Here is an 18,407-nt window from a genome sequence, read left to right on the forward strand (position 1 = left end):
CGGCCGGCCGGCCAGTCACTCTGCGGGCGGGCGGCGGCCCTCGGGCCCGCACTCGCTCCGCTGGCCGGGCCTGGCCGCGCTGGGGCAAAGCGAGGCCGGGCTCGGCTGGCGCTCCGAGGCTGCACCACACAAAATGGCGCCCGCCCGCCCGCCCGCCCGCGCAGGCACGGCCCAGCGCCCCCACGGAAACGCCCGAGCGCCGCGCGGAAAAGGCCGAGCGCGCCCGAGGGCCGGGAGGGAGGAGCGAAGGCGGCGGCGGCGCGTGACGTCAGCGCGACGCGAGGGGCGTGGCTTGCGGCGGAGTGGCTCAGTCGCCGCCGCCGCCGCCGCCATGGTGGAGCGGGAGCCCGCGGACGGGGGGGGCCGCGGCGGGATCAGCGAGGAGGAGGCCGCGCAGTACGACCGCCAGATCCGCCTGTGGGGGCTGGAGGCGCAGAAGCGGTGAGGGCCGTTTCTCCCGCGACGCCTCCCGGCTCCTTCGAGCTCCCGGCGCGGCCGCAGACACGCGTCTGCGTCTCGTGCGAATGCGGCGCCTCCTGCTCCGCCTCCCGTGGTTCGGGCTCGCGGCAGGGCCTCCATGTGCCGAGGGGGGCGCCGCCAGGGCGGCAGGATGGCCGGACGCACACACGCCGCCTCCCCCCCCCCCTTGCCTCGGGCCGCCGCCGCCGCCGCATGGCCTCGCCATGGCGAAGCTGAGCCATGAGGGGAGCCCCCGCTCCCCAGGAGCGCGGCGGCGGCGGGGGGCTGATTTGCCGGCGGCCTCGTCGTCAGCGCGCGCCCGGGTTCTTGGGTTCAAATCCAGGCCTCCCCTGCCGCCGCCCTGAGCGACGCGTCCCTTGGCCCCGTCGCTGCCTTCCCTCGCCCAGGGCCCGAGAGGCCGCAGTGCTAGCCGGGGAGCGCGGGGGGGGGGGTCCCCTTGGGGATGATGATGATGATGATGATGATGATGATGATGATGATGATGATGATGATGATGATGAACCTGGCCTATGGCTCCGGCTGAGCATCGCCTGCCCGCCTCCCTCCTTGTGTCTCCCGCAGGCTGCGAGCATCCCGGGTGCTGCTGGTGGGCATGAAGGGCCTGGGAGCGGAAGTGGCCAAGAACCTCATCCTGGCAGGGGTCAAGGCCCTGACCATGCTGGATCATCAGCAGGTGGGTCTTTTGCCTGGCCAGCACCTGCAGGGCCAGTCTCCAATGGAAATGGCTTCTGCGGGGTCCCTGAGCATCCCTCATCCTGGCTCAGCCCACGTGTGGCTTGTTGCAGAGGATCCTTAGGTCCCAGCTGCATACCCTCTCCCCCTCGCACTGAATGCATGCGCCGGCCACTTTGCCACCCGTTCTCTTCTTGGTCTTAGCTGGGACTACTAGGGACCACTCAGAAAGGAGGCAAAGGTTCCAGGGGTCAGGGGTCAGGTATGCACGGCTTTCTTGGAGCTCCCTGTTGTCGTGCCGTGCATTTGGCGGGCTGCTTCCAAACGAGGCACAAGGTGGGGCTTTTAGCAAACTGCTGGGGGGAGGACGATGGAAACTCTGACCCTCCGCTGGCTGGTGTTCAGTTGCAGTGGTGTAGCACCACGGGGGGGGGGGGGCAGGAGTGTGCAACGCACCGGGCCCGCGCTCCTGCGAGGGCATGACACAGTGTTCTGGGGGCTTGGAGGGGCGCAGGGTGCGCACACCGAGCACAGTTCCCCCTTCCTTTGTCCCTGCTCAGTTGCTGAGCCTTGTTCCTGCAGCAGTGCCTTCCATGGGCTCTTCTTTCCTCGGCTTTTCTGCCCTTGCAGTAGGTGCCATTCTGTGGGCCTGCCTTGCCGGGGGGGGGGGGGCGTAGAACAGAGTACAAGACTAGCCTGCTGGATCAGACCAGAGTCCATCCTGGTCCAGCATTCTACTGCTACTTGGTGGCCCACAGGTGCCTATGGGAGCTCCCACATGCAGGATGTAAGCAATGAGCCTTCTGCTGCTGCTGCTCCTGGGCTTCCCCTGGTCTGCTAAGGCATTGCAATCTGAGATCAAGGAGGATCAAGATTGGTAGCCATAGATTGACTTCTCCTCCATAAATCTGTCCAAGCCCTTTTTAAAGCTATCCAGGTTAGTGGCCATCACCACCTCCTGTGGCAGCATATTCCAAACACCAATCACACGTTGCGTGAAGAAGTGTTTCCTTTTATTAGTCCTAATTCTTCCCCCCAGCATTTTCAATGAATGCCCCCTGGTTCTAGTATTGTGAGAAAGAGAGAAAAATTTCTCTCTGTCAACATTTTCTACCCCATGCCTCAGGAGAGGCGCAGGCGAGCATTCTGTTTCCCAAACCACCACTTGTGGTTCAGGAAGATAATCCTTTTGAAGGAAGGATGTGGGGCACAAGGTAGTGCAGGCTGTAGGTGAGGGTGGACCGGGGAGTCCCAGCTGGGCTGTAAGTCCTCTCGAAGGCCACTCAGAAGGAAGTGCTGGTGGCAGAGGTGTAGCTGAGGAAAGCTACGCCCGGGACGGCCTCTGGTTTTCTGCCCTCCTCCGCACCCCCACTTACCTTATCCTGGTGGTGCGTGGGGGTGGCCACAGCGTGGGGACCCATGGGGGGCAGAGAAAATGCAGAGCCCTCCATCCCCCCTCTGCTCCACGGAGCGGGGCAGAGGGGTTTTCCTGCTGCCGGCTCCTGCAGCGCAAGAGCCAGCAGCAGGAAGCAGACCGCCGCCGCCATCCCCCCTCTGTCCCATGGAGCAGGTAGCCGCCTGCTCCGTCAGGCAGAGGGGTTTTCCCGTTGCCCGCTGCCAGATCCCGCAGCGCGAGAGCCAGCGGCAGGGAGCAGGCTGCGGCCACCATTTCCCCACCGCCCGACGTCCCCGTTGGCGCTACACCTTTGGCTGGGGTCCTGTTTCTGGAGCAATGCAAAGTTGCAAATGACTCCTCTTCTGGCCTGACTCTGATTCTTTGTGTTGTTTCAGGAGGCACAAGATGCAGTTTCTCTGAAAAACTTGCTAAATTTTGCATGTCAGGAAACTAGTAGAGGCACAGGAACGTCAATGTTTCTGTAAGGGTTCAGCTAACTCCAGTGCGTTATAGTCAAAATAAATAAGTGAACACATTATGCAAAAACAGAGGTGAATAATTAAAAGCAAGGGGGATTGAAACTTGGTCATAACATATATTGCACATAAATAACTCAATATACAACTCGGGCGTAGTTATACAGTTAATGAAAATACCAAATGACTAGCCAAACATAAAATGTTTCGGCTCTTGTGGACTTTCTCAGTGGTCAGTAGCAACATTTTGAAAAACACAGTTCAACTTTTGGTGTATAAATCCAAACCAGGAAGTGCTTTATAAAGGTTTCGTTAAAAAGGAGGAAAGAACATACTTGTACGTTTTTACATAGTTTCTATTAAATTATTTTCAATAAAATAATGGTATTGCTACCTCGGCTGTTCTGCAGTGGAGAATCCCCACTTTTTTTCTACCCCCAGAGGCACCAGAGAACAGATGGTCTCCCTAGAGCAGGGGTAGGAAACCTGCGGCTCTCCAGATGTTCAGGAACTACAATTCCCATCAGCCTCTGTCAGCATGGCCAATTGGCCATGCTGGTAGGGGCTGATGGGAATTGTAGTTCCTGAACATCTGGAGAGCCGCAGGTTCTCTACCCCTGCCATAGAGCTTTCTTTGCTTTTTACCAGTAACATCAGTGTGTGTGAAAATCACTGAACGTGGTATTGTGTTGTGGTATTGGGATGATCCCTCGAATAGGTTCAGATAGGATCTGTGTTGGTCTGCAGGAGAACAGCTGGGTATTGCACCTTGGAAAACAAAATGATTATTGGGGTGTGACCTTTAAAGAGTCAATGGTCTCTTTGTCTGATACCTCTTGGGAAGGGAGCTTTAACTCTTGAAATACCCTGGAGCTCTTTTGGGGCTTGCATCCAGCCCTTGAATAGTGTCTGTGTGTTTTGAAGGAAGGAGTGCTTGCCTCGGGGTTGTGGCAAAGCAGAGCCTGGTTGTTCAGAGCTACAGGCTTGTTCATCTGAACCACTTCAGTGTAAGCAGCAGGAGGAAAAATACCTTTTCTTGACTTTTGTAACAGCGTGTCGGCTGATGGACAGAAAATTGTTGCTTCTCTTTCTCTGACCATTTTTCTCTGCTTGCTTTTTTTCTTTAACAAAAATGAAGTGCTGCATCAGTGCAGCATATTTTGGAGATAGCTCTGAGGCCCAGCTGTCCTGGAACTGTTGTTCGGAAGCTGGTTAAACTGATGCCTGGGATTTTTCCTAGCTCCTACTGCTAAGATGTTTGCTGAAGCTTTGCTGCTTCCAAGAACTGGTCTTTGCTTGCTGATTTCTGTTCTCTTACTCAGGTGTCTCCAGAAGATACCCAGACACAGTTCCTGATCCCTCTGGATTTTGTAGGCAAGAACAGGGCTGAAGCCTCTCTGGAGCGGGCTCGGGACCTTAACCCCATGGTTGACGTGAAAGCAGACCAGGAGAATGTGAACCAGAAACCTGAGGAATTCTTCACCCACTTTGATGTGGTGGGTTAAGGCAGGGGGGTTGATTACATGTAAGCTTCCATAGGTTTCACCACTATGTGTTTTTGGCATTATAATCCTATCTTTCTTTGCTATCACAGTGACTCATATCATGTGTAAATGGACGTTAATGAAAATCCAACAATTTAGGACCAAACAGCAAACTGAACACTTTTAAATAGATTTAAAGGTCACTAACATTTATTTGTTTATTAAAACATTTTCATTCCACCTTTTCTCATGGTTCAAGGTGGTCTTGCAATCTTTTAGAAAATTAAATAGGAAAGGTTCTGGTTTCTAGAGAACTGATTCCAGTAGGCTAGTGGCAACCCCAGAGAGCCGCCTTGTTCTCATAGTTATAGGCTTCACTTGATCTGGAGGTAAGGGTGGGCTCTTTTGGAGAGAAGCCCCCAGCCCTAATTGTCTCCCATTGTTGATAGCAGCACTTAGACTGAGTGGTTGGTTCTGTCACTTTCATGAGATACTGGAGGACCCTGGTGCCTGCTCTGGATGTAAGGGGCTAGGGAGGGCGGGGAGAGAGTGAGTGGTCCAGAAGGTGTTCTCCAGCACTGCCAATATGGCCTTCTTTACCACCAGATACATGAGCAGTGTCAAGTGAGTGCCAGGTTAGACGGGGCAATTGACAACCTTCAGTGTTTGGTCTGGAACAAAAGTTGTCCATCAAGCGGGGGATGAGATGGTTAGGTGCCAGCCTGGAGACGTTTGTCTTTCTCTTTCCAGGTCTGTCTGACGTGCTGCTCCCAGGAGGTCTTGATGAAGATTGACCAAATATGCCACAAAAACCGCATCAAGTTCTTCGCGGGTGACGTCTTTGGCTACCATGGCTATATGTTTGCCAACTTGGGCGAGCATGATTTTGTAGAGTGAGTCTGGGTTTGGGGAGTAATTGTGGGTGGTTAGGCGTTTGCTGAGAAGGTCCCTTGAAGTGGTTTAGAAGCTTCTGTCCACGGGGCTGGTAGGTCCCTGGGTGGTCTTTACTGAATCCATCTTTTCTCTGTTGGGTTTGGCTGCTGGAGGGGACCATCTTGCCTGCATATGAATGCATGACAGTTGCAACCTTCTGAAAGACATTTCACTGCTCAGTTGAGTGAGATTGCAGGTGGGAGCTGTGTGTTCTTCTGTGTCTGTACCTCACAGAGAGAAAGCCAAACCTACCAAAGCCAGCCATGCTATGGAGGATGGGCCTGATGCCAAGAAGGCCAAGCTGGACTTCATGGAAACCACCATGGTGAAGAAAGTAGGTGGATAGTCCCTCTAGGGACCTGTGCCTACACTTAGGTGGACGTTGCTTTTTCACTGCTTATGCCGGAGAGGTTGCTGGGGAGCTATTTTGGAAGTCCCTTTCCTCCGTGATGCATTAGTCACACAGCTGCATGTCATTCTCTGGGCTTCATCCAAAGAATGTCATGGAGCTGAGCCCTCCCTTAGCTTCCAGGCAAGCCTGCCCTTGTCCCAGTGTGTTCCTGGGATTCCTCTCATTCTTTGCAAGGTCTACAGACCCCCTGTCATCCTGGGCCTCCCTTCCCCTGCAAGAGTTGGGTTGTTGCCAACAAATGCTGCATGGCTCGTAGGGGACCAAGCAGACAGAGATCAGTGGAGATAGTTTGGCTTGTTCAAAGTGTGTGCATGGACAGAGACCAGAGTGGAAACACCCACAATAGCAGCGGCCTCGCCATGGGCAATCGCAGCCCCTGTTTACCGTCTGAGGCTGTCAGAGCCCTGTGATTTCAGTGGCCTGCTTCAGGAGGCCAGAGGAGATGAGCCCTTTTCACGGCTGACTCGAGAAGACAGGTGAGAAGCTGGGCTAAGCAAATTGGTGCTGCTGAGCAAATTCCTTCAGAATTGGATCTGAAGACAGAATAGAGTTGACCCAAGAGGGCTTATAAGGTAACGTCAACAAATCCCTTTTAGACAAACATCACACACAAGAAAAATTCAGGCACACCTGGACCCCTGCATGGTCGTCTGAGTGCTTCCTGCTTTCCCCAGTCAGTGCCCCTGAATTCCTGAGCTTGTTGTATCTGCCAGTGAGAACTGATGAGTTTCTCAGATGAAATCTGAATGTTCTGGCTAAGCTGCCAACAGGCAGCCAGATCCCCAGCCTGCTTGCAGAGACAATAACCACAGAGGGCAGCTGTAAATAATCTCTTGGAGTGTTGTGCCCCTGAAGCTGCTAGCGTCCTTCTAGGTGTAGAGTATTCACCATCTTCTCCAAACTCTTAACCTGTGCCTGCTATTGGCTGTCACATAGCCACTTCTGGCTGCGTGCCAGGCTTCTCCTTGGCAACCTCCCAGCTTCCCCAGCATTAAGAGCGGAGGTGGGGGGGTTGTCCCCTGGCACAGAGCCTCTGCATGTGGCTGCTGCTGTCATTTGATCGGTGGGGGTGGGGTGGGGTGAGGGAGACCCACTGTACAGTCAGGCACCTCCACAAGTCGCACATGACATTTTCCTCACACTGGGATTTGAGAGAGCCTCTTACGCAATTATTGGTCCTGTGTTGTCATACTCCCCAGGTGCAGAAGAGAGCAGGCTGAAAAGATGAGATGAGGCATTGATCTTTTGCTTCCCTCTGCATGAGATCCAGTGCAGTGTAGTGGCTAAGAACAGGTGGACTCCAATCTGGAGAACCAAGTTTGATTCCCCACTTCTCCACACGAGCAGCGGACTCTTATCTGGTGAACTGGATTTGTTTCACTGCTCCTCCACATGAAGCCTGCTGGATGACCTTGACCTAGTCACAGTTCTCTCCAAACTCTGTCAGCCCCACCTGCCTTACAAGGTGTCTGTTGTGGGGAGAGGAAGGGAAAGGAGCTTGTCAGTCATCTTGGGTCTCCTTACAGGAGAGAAAGGTGGGATATAAATCCAAACTCTTCTTCTGCTTGAACAGAACGTTATGCAACAAGAGAAAAGTGTTCAATTAATTGCAGGAAGCCCTGCCTCTGGGAATGCTGTAGTGGAGGGGCCCCTGCTTGCTCTTGGGACAGAGCCGGTGCCTGTGTTTGCATCGTCCCTTGGAGTTTATTGGCCTGTGATGGTGTGTTATCTTGCATTGAAGTTAACTCCCAAGCTCCCAGGGAGAGGTCCCCCCTAAATCCTCTGCAGGGTGTTAACCAGTTCCCTGGTCTTTTTGTTGGTTTGTTTTTTATTTGCTATGTTTATTTTTTAAAGATTTATTTTCATTATAAATATAATCAGAACACAAAGAAAGTGTGACTCAAAGCAAATATTGCAATTATATTAGAAGGCTAAGGAAAAGAAATTGTGCATATTGATATTATACAAGACAATCTGATAAATAATGGATGCTAGATTGTAATAGTAGTTACTGCTAATAGTTAATGACTGAGGGAAGTGCCGAGGCTTTTCCTGTCCCTTATTGGCCAGGAGTCTGTCCCCGAGTGCCTTTCTGCCTCTGCAGCAGTCCTGTGGGAAGGGAGCTCTGGGTTGGAGCTGTTCTTTACGCCTAGCTGCCTTGACTGAGCCAAGATGCCAGCAGTTACATTCTCTCCTCTCGTCCCCCTTCTCCCTGATGAACCGCAGCGTGTGGCTTTCTGCCTTTTGAAGGAAGCTTTTGGTATCAACTGGAACACTGAGAAGGGCCAGGTGATTCTGAAGCGCACCACACCGGACTACTTCCTGCTGCAAGGTAAGGTGCCCCCTTGAAGTTGGCATGGGTGGGTGCAAGGAACTGGCCTCATTGTATAGAACAGGGGTCTGCAACCTGCACCTCCGGAGGCTCCGCGTAGCCTTGAGGCCAGAGCAGTTGCTATCCCCCCTCTGCCATCCTCACAGCCACCATCCCCTCTCTGCCCCACGGAGCAGGCAGCTGCCTTCTCCGTCGGGCAGAGGGAGTTTCCCTGCCCAGCGCCTCCACCTCCCAGTGCTGGAAGGAAAGGTGAGTGGAGGGGCTGAACCAGATGGACTCTGGTCTGATCCAGCTGGCTTGCTCTTATGTTCTTAGAGGCGGCTCCATGCGCAGCCACCTCTCAGGCTTGGTAGATCTTCAGGGCCGTGGAAAACAGGTCCAAATGGCTCTTTGAGTGGTAAAGGTTGCTGAACCCTGGTATAGAAGATGTGGACAGCATTGTGGACAGTCATATTGTCCTGGAGGCCATGTGACTTGTGGCCAGCCATGGAGCTGTGTCCAGCTAGCGGGCACGTGGGTCTTGCAGGTCCAAGGAGCAGAGGAGGTACAGAAAGGGCTGATAGGGGAATAAAGAGTGAGCTGTGTGTTGTTGTGGGCCAGTTTTCCTAAGCCAGGGCTTTGCTCTCCCCACTTGGCATCATGCTGAGCACAGAGGGTGTTGGTCCAAATGGGACAGGCACAGCTCTTCCCTCTCCCTCCTCGTGGGTTGGGGGCTGCTGTTCCCTTTGATGTCACTTCCATCAGAGCAATGATTTCTCAATTCCGAAATGATTGTTTCCTCCATCCTCAGAGTAGATGGGGAGATCAGTCCCAGAGAGGTTTGCCACCTGCTTTGGTCTAAAGGCGGAAGCGCTTGGACCTTGCTTAGAGGGGGCTGCCGCAGATCCCCTGGAGGTCAGTTCAGTGGGAATGTAACCCTGAGACGAGGGTGGGGGACTCTTGCCCAGCCCCTTGTGAAAGTGGAGTCTGCAGGGCTGGGAGGGAGAGGTGTGCCACTTCCTTTTTTGCCAGGACAAAGAGCAGCCAAGTGGGCGCTGCTACCCATTCCCCTGTGCTAGTAGGTCGTGAATGAAGGAATGGTCGTTATGGGTGGTGCCTGTGACTAGAAGTTAGTGGGACATGGTAGCCATGGCAATCAAAAAATTACTTCTGGAGCAGCCCCCTTCTATTCTCTTCTGCCAGGGCCAGGCAGAGAGTCATCTCCCCTGCTCAGTGTCACCCCAGTGACAGACATCCTAGGGCACTGGTGGCGAACCTATGGCACTCCAGATGTTCATGGATTACAGTTCCCATCAGCCCCTGCTAGCATAGCCAATTGGCCATTATGGCAGGGGCTGATGGGAACTGTAGTCCATGAACATCTGGAGTGCCATAGGTTCGCCACCTCTGTCCTAGGGTTTTTTCAAAGGCTTTCATGGCCGGGTCCAACTGATTGTGGTGGGTTTTCCAGGCTGTGTGGCCGTGGTCTGGTGGATCTTGTTCCTAACGTTTCGCCTGCATCTGTGGCCAACATCTTCAGAGGTGTATCATAGAGGGAAGTCTGGTACACACTGTGTCTAGTGAGAAGGGAATGTTTAGTGGGGTATATATTGTCCATGTCCCAGGGTGGGGAACCGATCAGTAAGCGTTTGGATGGAACTTGTTATGCAAAGGTGTGGTTAAGTGCATTGTATTGCGGGTGGGGTTATCTGTCCCATTTTTAAAGTACTGGTAGCCAAGCTTTGTTAATTCTCAGAATCTCTTCTTTCTTGTTGAAGTTGTCTTGGGGTTTCTGAATTTCTATGGCCTCCCTGTGCACTGACATAGTAACCATCCAAATTGTCCAGAATTTCAGTGTTTTCAAATAAAATGTTATGTCAAAACCCCACTAAACTTTCCCTTCTCATTAGACACAGTGTGTAACAGACTTCTCTCTGTGATACACCTCTGAAGATGCCAGCCACAGATGCAGGCAAAACGTTAGGAATAAAGGCGGGCACGTTAGGAATAAAGGCGGGAATAAAGATCCACCAGACCACGGCCACACACACAGGCCGGAAAGCCCACCACAACCATCCTAGGGCTTGCTTCCTAGGTTTCCACAGCTGAATGCCAGTTCAGGGTTGCCTGTGGGGGGAGGGCTTCTTCCAGCCGTAGTAGAGCAGTGCTCTGCAAAGATGCAAGCTGGGCGGCTGCTACCTCTCAGGGTCTCTTTACCAGATACTTCCTGGTTTCTGGATGAAGCAGAAGGAAGGGACCAGTGATGGGTTTCCCCAGCCCCTCCTTGCAGCCCTCGTCACAGAAGGCTCAGCAGTGAGTGTTGGCTTCTGGGAGTGGAAAGGGTTGTCGGCCTGGGAGTGAGTCTGCGCTTCCATTCCACACTCCTGCTCCTAAAACCACAGAATATTCTCATCTTGAGGTGATGTTAAGGACACAAAGAGAGCCAAATACAGTGAAGAGTGGATGTTGCTGTTCACAAGGTCAATTAAGACAGTGGCGATTTCAACCCTCACTTGTTAATGAGGGCTTCTCGGGGGTTGTTTTGGAGACTGTCTGCTTAAAGGCCTCTGATGCCTTCTTTCACTCCTTTTACTTGTAGTGCTCCTGGAATTCCGGACAAAAAAAGGTCGTGATCCTTCACCTCTGGGCTACACTGAAGATGCAGAGATGCTTCTGCAGACGCGCACAGATGTGCTAGATTCCCTAGGTGTTGGAGCTGACTTGCTTCCTGACGACTTTGCCAGGTGCGTAGGAGTTTGCGGTGGATCCTGCAGTGCAGGGGACAGAGGGCCCCTCTCAGTCTGGGGCGGGATTCTGTGCTACTGCCTTGTCAAGTGTAGAGTAGTGGTGCCGCTGTGGGTCTCTCTGGCTTTTGGGGGCTTGGTGCCACTCTGGACACTGGACCTGCCACAGGGAGTCCAGTCAGGATGGCATCCCTCTCCCAAAGGGGCCCGTTACTTTCACGAGCCCAGGGCTGTCTGCAGAGCGAGTGCTGAGTGCTGCTTGCCTGGCCCAAAGACCCGCAGCAGCCTCCCCACGACTTCTCCGCTGGCAAGAACTGGGGAAGCTGCTCGCTCAAACATTGTGCCGCAGAGGAGTGGGGAGGCTGGATGTCAGCAGATGGTCTGGAAAGCCCGTTTGGGAGTTGACTGGCCTTTCCTGAGCAGGCTCTTGCAGCCCCGGAGGTGAGTGCCTGCGCAGTCAGTGCTCGGGGGCTTTATGTAGCAGGGCTGGCTGGAGGCTGATTGTGTGGGACTGGGCTGGCGGGGTGCCCTTGGTCTTCTCCAGCAATGCCCAGGGGCATTTCCTTCATCACCAGTCTGCATTCCTCCTTATTTGAGTCTCTCTCTTTTAGCTGCTGCTTTTCAGAAATGGCTTCTGTCTGTGCTGTAGTTGGCGGAGTGCTGGGGCAGGAGATCGTCAAGGTAAGGAGTTCTTGTGTCTGGATGCTGGAGTGTTTTGTCTTCCCTGCCTCTGGACCCTCCTTGGGGAGGGTGGTGGAATCTGCCCATCACCATCTGGCTGTTTCATTTGGTTGATCTCCCCTCTCCTTCTAGGCATTGTCACAGCGGGACACACCCCTCAACAACTTCTTTTTCTTCGATGGCATGAAGGGCAATGGGATTGTGGAGTGCCTGGCCCCAAGCTGACACCCCCATACCCGTCTGGTATTCTTGCAAGTGACCCCTTGGCCTACCTGGGTGATTGGAGCAGAGGGCCAGGCAGGCATCCCAAGGCTGAACCCCCCCCCCCCCCCCCGCTTTTACACAGCTTGTCTCTGATATCGTAGTTCTCCAATAAACTCTAGTCTTTGCATAACCAGTCTCTTGTGTAGTGGATCAGTTGGTACAATGTGGTTTGTCTGTGTAAAATACTGTGTGTCCATCCAGTGCATCCTTCCTCCCCCTCCAGGTGCAGCTGACCTTAGGCTGGTTAAAGAAGCCCAGACCTGAAAGAGCACGCAGAGTATTGAAGCCAACCCCACTCCCATGAATTATAATGCTGGGTTGCTGTCCCATCTCTAGCTGAAGGCAGCCTCCTGCCCCATTAATCAGTCCTTGAGCTTTTCTGGCACCTGAAAGGCTACTTTAGGGGTTCAGCAGGCTGGCTGAGCCCCCCCCCCCTTCCCAGCTCCTCACTGTATTCCTCTGAAACTCTTATGTGGTGCCTGGAGTAGGAAGCTGTCCCCCCAGGTTGGCGTGGAGCTCTTTTGCCCCCACCTCCCATTCCACTTGCCAGTGACTGTTTTTGTAAGACTTTCTGCCCCACTTGATATCCCTGATGCTAGAACCACACCTGAGGCGTCCCTCTCTTCTCCACTACAGCCCGTCCACCTGCTTGCATGGAACTGGCAAACTGGGGCAGCTTAGTAACTTGTGTTAGCCAGCTAGCACTGCATTCACTGCAAGTGGGGCAGGGTGGGGGGTATCTTGCTCTGATAACCACCCAATGAGGCTGGCCTGGGCTCATGGGAGCAATCGGGGCTACCTGAGCTTCTCTCTTGGCCTTGGAGTGGCACCAGTGCCATTAAGGCCCTCTAGGGCTCCTGGTGTCAGAGTCGTCCGTTCTTTTCCCCCTCTGGCAACATTGCATGGTAGCTTGGGGGGAAAATATGTGCTTCTCCTCGGTCTCAGTGGCTGCAGCTTCTTTAAAAAGCCACGCGGGGTCTAACCATTTGTTAAGAACCTCATTTTCCTTGGAGAAGTCTGCCCTCTTTCAGTCCTGAACTGCCCCATTCTCCCCCGGGGGGGGAGGGGTGTTAACTGGGCGTAGCAAAGCACAAGACTGACTCCCACCAAAGCAAGAAGCACCACAAGCGGGGGGCCCTCCCACCCCAGGAGGGGCTTTAGTGCTACTGATTAACTCTCCAGTTTTATTGAAAAGGAAACATACAAAATTCTCCCCCCACAAGGTACAGACAAAATCCCCTCAAGTATGTACAAGTAGCACCAAGGTATCCTCAGACCAGGTCTCCCAGACCCCCTTGCTTGCCATACGCACGTATATACATCTGCAGTCCCTGCTTCGCACAGGGCACAGGCCGCCTTTCTTGGCAGAGAAAGGCCCCGGGGACTGCCCGCGTAGCTCTCCCCACCCCCCATCTGTACAGGCTCAATGAGCAATATTCACATAGTGCTAACTTCATGCGCCTTGGCGAATAGATCTCCTAAGGCACTGCTGGGCAGGGGCACAAGGGAGCAGCGGCTGCCCCTCTCTCTGAGCGCGGGGTGGCCTTTGATGCGCTGTGTTGCATTCTAGTCCAGGGTTGGGGGAGAGAGAAGCAGGTAGCAGCATTGGTGCTTGCGTGCCCAAGGTGTGTCCATCCAAGTCCATGTCAGGCTGATCTTCCTCCTGGCCAGCAGGAGGAGAATTCTGGGGCTAGTTGGGTCCAAGGCCCACCCCCTGTTCCACTGGCAAGTTGTAGAAGATGCCCAGCAGCTGGAAGATGAAGTGGTACAGGGGCTCCCAGGCAGGATGCCTCTGCTGCCGTCGCTGCTGCTAGAAGAGAGGGAGGGAGATGAAAAAAGGATCCCAACAAGCTGCCCCCTCCCCTGAGAGCAGACAGCAGCAGGTCCCACACACCGCCGCCGCGGCTCTGCTGGTTGAGCCCAGCCTTGCATCCCCAGGCTATTTATAGGCCGTGAGTCACCAGTGGAGCCCTGCCCATCTCTCGGAGCAAACAAGCCAGGGCAGGAGGCCGGCCGGCTTGGGGGCTCAGGGGGCTCCAACCCAGAGAGGAGGGCAGCTGGCAGCCCTGTGGCCAAGGAGATACCCTCCGGTGGGTGGCCTGCAACTCACCTGACGTCCTCGTTGATGCTCTCGATGGAACTGGTCTCCCATGTGGCGAAGGCGGGCCCCCAGCGCCTGCTCCAGGCTGGGCACTGTGCTCCTGGGGAGGTACCCGTTGGGCTGTGTTGCCAGCTGCGGGGGCTGTTCTGTGGGGAGCTCCTGCCTCGGGCTGCTTCCTAGGTCCACCAGGCTGCCTACAAAGGAAGCAGGAAACATCCTCAGGACAGGAAGGCCAGGGGGAGGCAGGGGAAGAGGAATCCCCCACACACACTGCAGGTTGAGGGGGGAGGGGAACGCATCTCCAGTTGCCCTGGTAACCACTGCCTGGTGCATCCCAGCAGGAGCATTTCAGGACACAGCCTCCAGCTTGGCTGACGTCCCCCCCCCCACCCCCCAGCACTTTGTCCTGGGATATGTCAGAGACCAGCAGGCACCCTTCTGTGCAATGCAGTGGTGCGCGCGCACACACACACACACAGTGTCCAGGGGTGCATCCTTCGATTTTGGGGTGGGGGGCTTGGCTGCTCTTCTCACTTCCCAATCCCAGTTAAGTTTGATGAGTCAGCATATCCCGGTTGGGATAAGGGGGGTGGGGCAGGTTCACCTAAGGGGGGGGGGGAAGAACAGAGCTGCTCTAGTCATGGAATCCCTGGCTCAAGGGTGCAAAACAAAGGTGGGGGGGTGCTCTAAGGATGCTCAGCTGGCTCTCTGCCCCCCCCTCGGCAGGATGAATGCCAGACTGGGATGTCCCGCAGGCAGGAGCCGCCCGCGGCACCTGCCTTGGACAGAGAATTCCTCGCGACGGGGTGGGCTGCCAGGCGCTGCCACGCCGTTTTGTTTGGCGATCCGTGGCAGCTAAGGGGGAGCAGAGCGACGACCCTCCCCCGGCAGAACGTAGGCGGGGAAAATGATTTCTGCTGCCGGGGCTCAAGCACACCTCCTTCTGTCGCCAAAGTTTCCCCCCACACTCTAAACATAGGCAGAGGTCCCGCCCACATCCCGGAGGCCCGCGGGAAAGGAGCGTTCCCCGCGCCGCGCCGCGCCACTCACCGTGTGCCTCGCCGGTGCGGCTCCGGGGCGGCTGCTGGCCCCGCATGCAGAGGTGGAGCGCGTGAGGGTGCGGTGCGCCGGGGCACAGGGAGCAGTTTAGCCTGGGCGGCCGGCCGAGCGGGCTCCGGCAGACGGGGGGCGGCACGGCCACCGTCCCCCCCAGAGGGAAGCCTGGGCTCCCGGGCACAGCAGCGGTCGGCTCGGTGCGGCTCCCGTCCTGCAGCGGTCTGGCCATGGCACTCGGGCAGATCTGCGGAAGGACGCGGTCGGTCGGTCGGTCAGCTCCCATCTCCCGTCGGTGCTCGCTAGGGGACGGCCCAGCGGAATCGCGCCCGCCCCCCCTCCCGCCGGGTTTGTAAACAAACCCAGCCGCGGCGCGCCAGAGCGCGGACGACGCCCTGCTCCGCTGCAGCCACGTGCGCCCGCGGAGTACCGCCAAGCCCCCGACGGCGCACTTACTGCAGCTGCATGAACCCTCCGGGGGCGGCTGGGGGGGATCGGGCGGGCAGCGGGGAGGCAAAAGAGCCAGCGAGCGCGGCGGCGGCGGCGGACGGCGCGGGCCAGGAAGGACCGGACAGCCGCGCCACCCAGCTGGAGCTGCGGCTGCAAGAAACTCGCGGCGAGGCAGCCGGGCGCGCGCTCCCCCAGCTGCAGAGCCCCCGGCCCCGCCCCCCGCGTCACCAAGCCCCGCCCCCTCTCCCAGGCAAGTTCGGGCTTGTGCCAGGGCCGGGGATCCCCGCCGGACGCGGAGGCGGTCGTTCCCCTGCCGCTCTCCCGCTGCCTGCCTGCCGTCCTGATGCTGGGGGACGCTGGCCCTCTGGCAGTATGCTCTACTGGGGCCGGGAGTCCCTGGCGTCCGCTTTCCTTCGGCTGGCCCACCTCACAGGGTTGTTGTGAGGACGCACACATTCCTCCGCACAGCCCTGACCGGTGCGGCAGGAGGCCAGTGCTGTGGCACAGGCCGCAGAGCGGATCGAGAGCTGGCAAGGACCGCGCCAGCACTGGGGCAGGCCGCAGAGCCCCTGTATCTGGACAGGGCGTGGGGCTGAAGCTGGATTGACAGGCCGCCTCCCTGCCTTCCTGGGCTGAGGCGGGAGGCGGGCGGAGGAGGTCTAAGGGATTCCCAGGGGCCGCCTTCTCCCCCGCCGCCAGGCCTCCGGGCCAGCAGGTCATCCTCGCTGCTGGGAGGAGAAGACGGCGTGGGGTTGTGTAGCTGGTCGGACCGGACCCAGGGAGATGGGGGCGCCCTGCGCTCCTGGGCCTACTTTCAGCAGTTGCTGCCTGTCGCCCCTGAAGGCGGCCTTGCTCCTCCGTCGAAGATTCGAAGCCCCCCCCCCCAAAGGGAGGGCGGGTACCCCAGGGACTTTCCACCCCACAGGGCAGGACCAGTGGCCGCGACACTTGGCTGAGCTGCGGACCCTACCCCCCCTCCCAACACCAACCCCAGAGCAGGGCTCTGCCCTCCTCCTCGGCAGTCCCCACGTGATCCACCCCCACCCCCCCAATTCATGGGGTGAGACTAGCCAGCGCTTTGCGGAGGCTCCCATCTGGGTGACCGCACCCACCCGGGGGGGGGGGGAGGAGGGCGTTTGGATGCAACTGTCCGGCGGGCCCGTGTCTGGAGCGCGCTCCGCAGCACGGCCACAGCGTCAGGCCCGCGCCGGCAACCCCGTGCCCTTGGCCGCCGCAGCCGTTGCAGGAGAGCCGCTGCCGCACCCTCCGCCCCGCCCCGCCCCGCCCCGTGCCCTCCAGTCGACGCCGCTTGGCTGGTTGAGCAGAAACGCCGCCGAGCCAACGAGAGCCCCGTTGCAAGGCCGGGCAGGCGGCGCCCAGCCAATGGCAGCGCGCGGCGCCTGTCTCCAGCGCCGCCCGCCCGCCCCGCAGCCGGCTCTGTTGACATCATTGGCTCTTCTCCGCGGCACGAGGGGGGGCGGGCCTGCCACACACGCCTCCCCGGGCACGAGGAACGCCGCGCTGGCGGCTGCAGCACGAGGTGAGTTTGCCCAGTGACAGCGCCGCGGCCACTCAGCGAAGGCCCGCCCGGCGATGATGTCATCCCTGGGGGCTGCGGGCGGGGGGGACGGAAGAAATATCCAGGGGCGCGCAAGGTGGCCGCACGCAGGGGGCCCGGCTGGCCTGACACTGCTGATGCGGGGGCTCCTCCGGGGTCCGCGCTGGACAGACCCTCCCCGGCGAGTGCAAGGCCAAGAAGCACCAGGCACACGACGAGAGCCGCCAGCCCGATGCAGCGGGTTCGGTCCCCCTCTTGGATCTGGAGTGGAAGCTGGCTGTGCGGCCTCAGGCTAGTCTCAGACACGCTTAGCCTAGCCTATCTGGCAGGGTTGTTGTTGTGAGTAGGAAACAGAGGCAAAGAGATTCATATAAGCCATCTTGGATCCCCACTGGGCAGAAAGGTGACAGAGGTCCCCCAAGTGAATCCATAAAATAAATCGTGGGCTGCCCCAGTGGGATCAGGCCCCACGTTTGCCAGCAGCCACGGAGGGTCAGGCAGCTGCACTCCAGAAACCCCTCGATCAGAGCCAGGCCTCAAGTGAAGCATCCTCTTCCCTGCCATGGCCTGCCGGAAGCTTTTGGATAGCAAGCGTGGCCTGCTTCTATTCTTCCCAGAAGGCGGGGTGGGGGCACAGGTTGCAACTTCCGGGGAATACCACTTTTCTTCTCCTCAGACAGGTTGCCACGGCCCTCCTAGGCAGGCCACTTTCATTCTACAGAAATGAGGGCAAAGAAAAAGTGCTTGTCTAAAGATTTGCCCAGGCTGGGGGAGGGCTTAGAGGAGCTTTTGAACTGCGGTGCATTGTGCAGAGGCGCGGATTTCCTCGGACTCTCCTGCCCAGTGTGGCCCTTGTTGTGGGTTCAAATCCCTGGCCAGCCGCCATTCAGGGCTGTTGATATCCTTGGGGATAGGCGGCCCTTAAACTTGGAGGAGAGTTGGGGCTCCGTAGCCACAGAAGACAGTCAGGCACGGTTCAGCATCGCTCCTCCATTTCTGTCAGCAACGGGCGGGTGGGGGTCCTCTCTGGACCCAACTGCACCAGGTGAAGGGGGCTGAAGTCAGAAGCTGCCTTCTCCCAAGCCCCAGACAGAGCAAGGTGTGTGCTTGTGTGTATGAGAGGGGGACATTCCACCCCCCTCTGGAGGAGACACTGCTGACTGGCCGACTGGCGAGGGAGTTGGGCTGAGCGCCTGCCGGTTCCACTAGGCTGCCTGGCATCTCCCCCCCCTCCCATTTTCATTGGCTATGCAGGGCTGCGCGCAGCCATTCAGCTCGGAGTACGCGCTTGTTTCCAGAGTAATGCGCTGCTGAGGCAACACGGCTGGCTGCTGCAGGAGAGCAACCCTCAACCCCCCCCCCCCACAAAAAGTCCGCGCAGCTACTGCGGGG

The 18,407-nt window shown here is 57.2% G+C and overlaps 2 protein-coding genes and 1 long non-coding RNA gene across 10 annotated transcripts in view; all 3 read left to right on the plus strand.

Annotated features, from left to right (window-relative positions):
* The window catches only part of SPTBN4 (spectrin beta, non-erythrocytic 4), a 573,187-nt gene that overhangs the window by 384,895 nt on the left and 169,885 nt on the right, over positions 1–18,407 (plus strand). The gene's annotated exons all lie outside the window — the stretch shown is intronic.
* Positions 278–11,983, plus strand: SAE1 (SUMO1 activating enzyme subunit 1). 2 transcript variants are annotated; one of them, XM_048492883.1, is made up of 9 exons: positions 278–441; positions 1,042–1,153; positions 4,347–4,520; positions 5,259–5,401; positions 5,676–5,775; positions 8,080–8,185; positions 10,764–10,908; positions 11,520–11,589; positions 11,722–11,983. In XM_048492883.1, exons 1-9 carry the CDS (start codon positions 332–334, stop codon positions 11,812–11,814), a joined length of 1,053 nt encoding a protein of 350 aa, XP_048348840.1. In that variant the 5' UTR covers positions 278–331; the 3' UTR covers positions 11,815–11,983. The 2 variants fall into 2 exon arrangements, with proteins under 2 accessions (XP_048348840.1, XP_048348841.1); XM_048492884.1 differs by having other exon boundaries at positions 8,104–8,185.
* Positions 9,807–10,043, plus strand: LOC125430723. The gene is made up of 2 exons (XR_007244212.1): positions 9,807–9,837; positions 9,891–10,043. It is a non-coding gene; the product is annotated as an uncharacterized LOC125430723 (long non-coding RNA).

Source organism: Sphaerodactylus townsendi, linkage group LG04 (assembly GCF_021028975.2).
Source record: "Sphaerodactylus townsendi isolate TG3544 linkage group LG04, MPM_Stown_v2.3, whole genome shotgun sequence".
NCBI classification, from domain to species: Eukaryota; Metazoa; Chordata; class Lepidosauria; order Squamata; family Sphaerodactylidae; genus Sphaerodactylus; species Sphaerodactylus townsendi.

Excerpts from the sequence above, each read along its gene's own strand:
- SAE1 (XM_048492883.1), top strand. The coding sequence starts at position 332 with ATGGTGGAGCGGGAGCCCGCGGACGGGGGGGGCCGCGGCGGGATCAGC. Across the intron at positions 1,154-4,346 it reads CCATGCTGGATCATCAGCAG|GTGTCTCCAGAAGATACCCA; the intron begins GTGGGTCTTTTG and ends TCTCTTACTCAG. Across the intron at positions 5,776-8,079 it reads AAACCACCATGGTGAAGAAA|CGTGTGGCTTTCTGCCTTTT; the intron begins GTAGGTGGATAG and ends GATGAACCGCAG.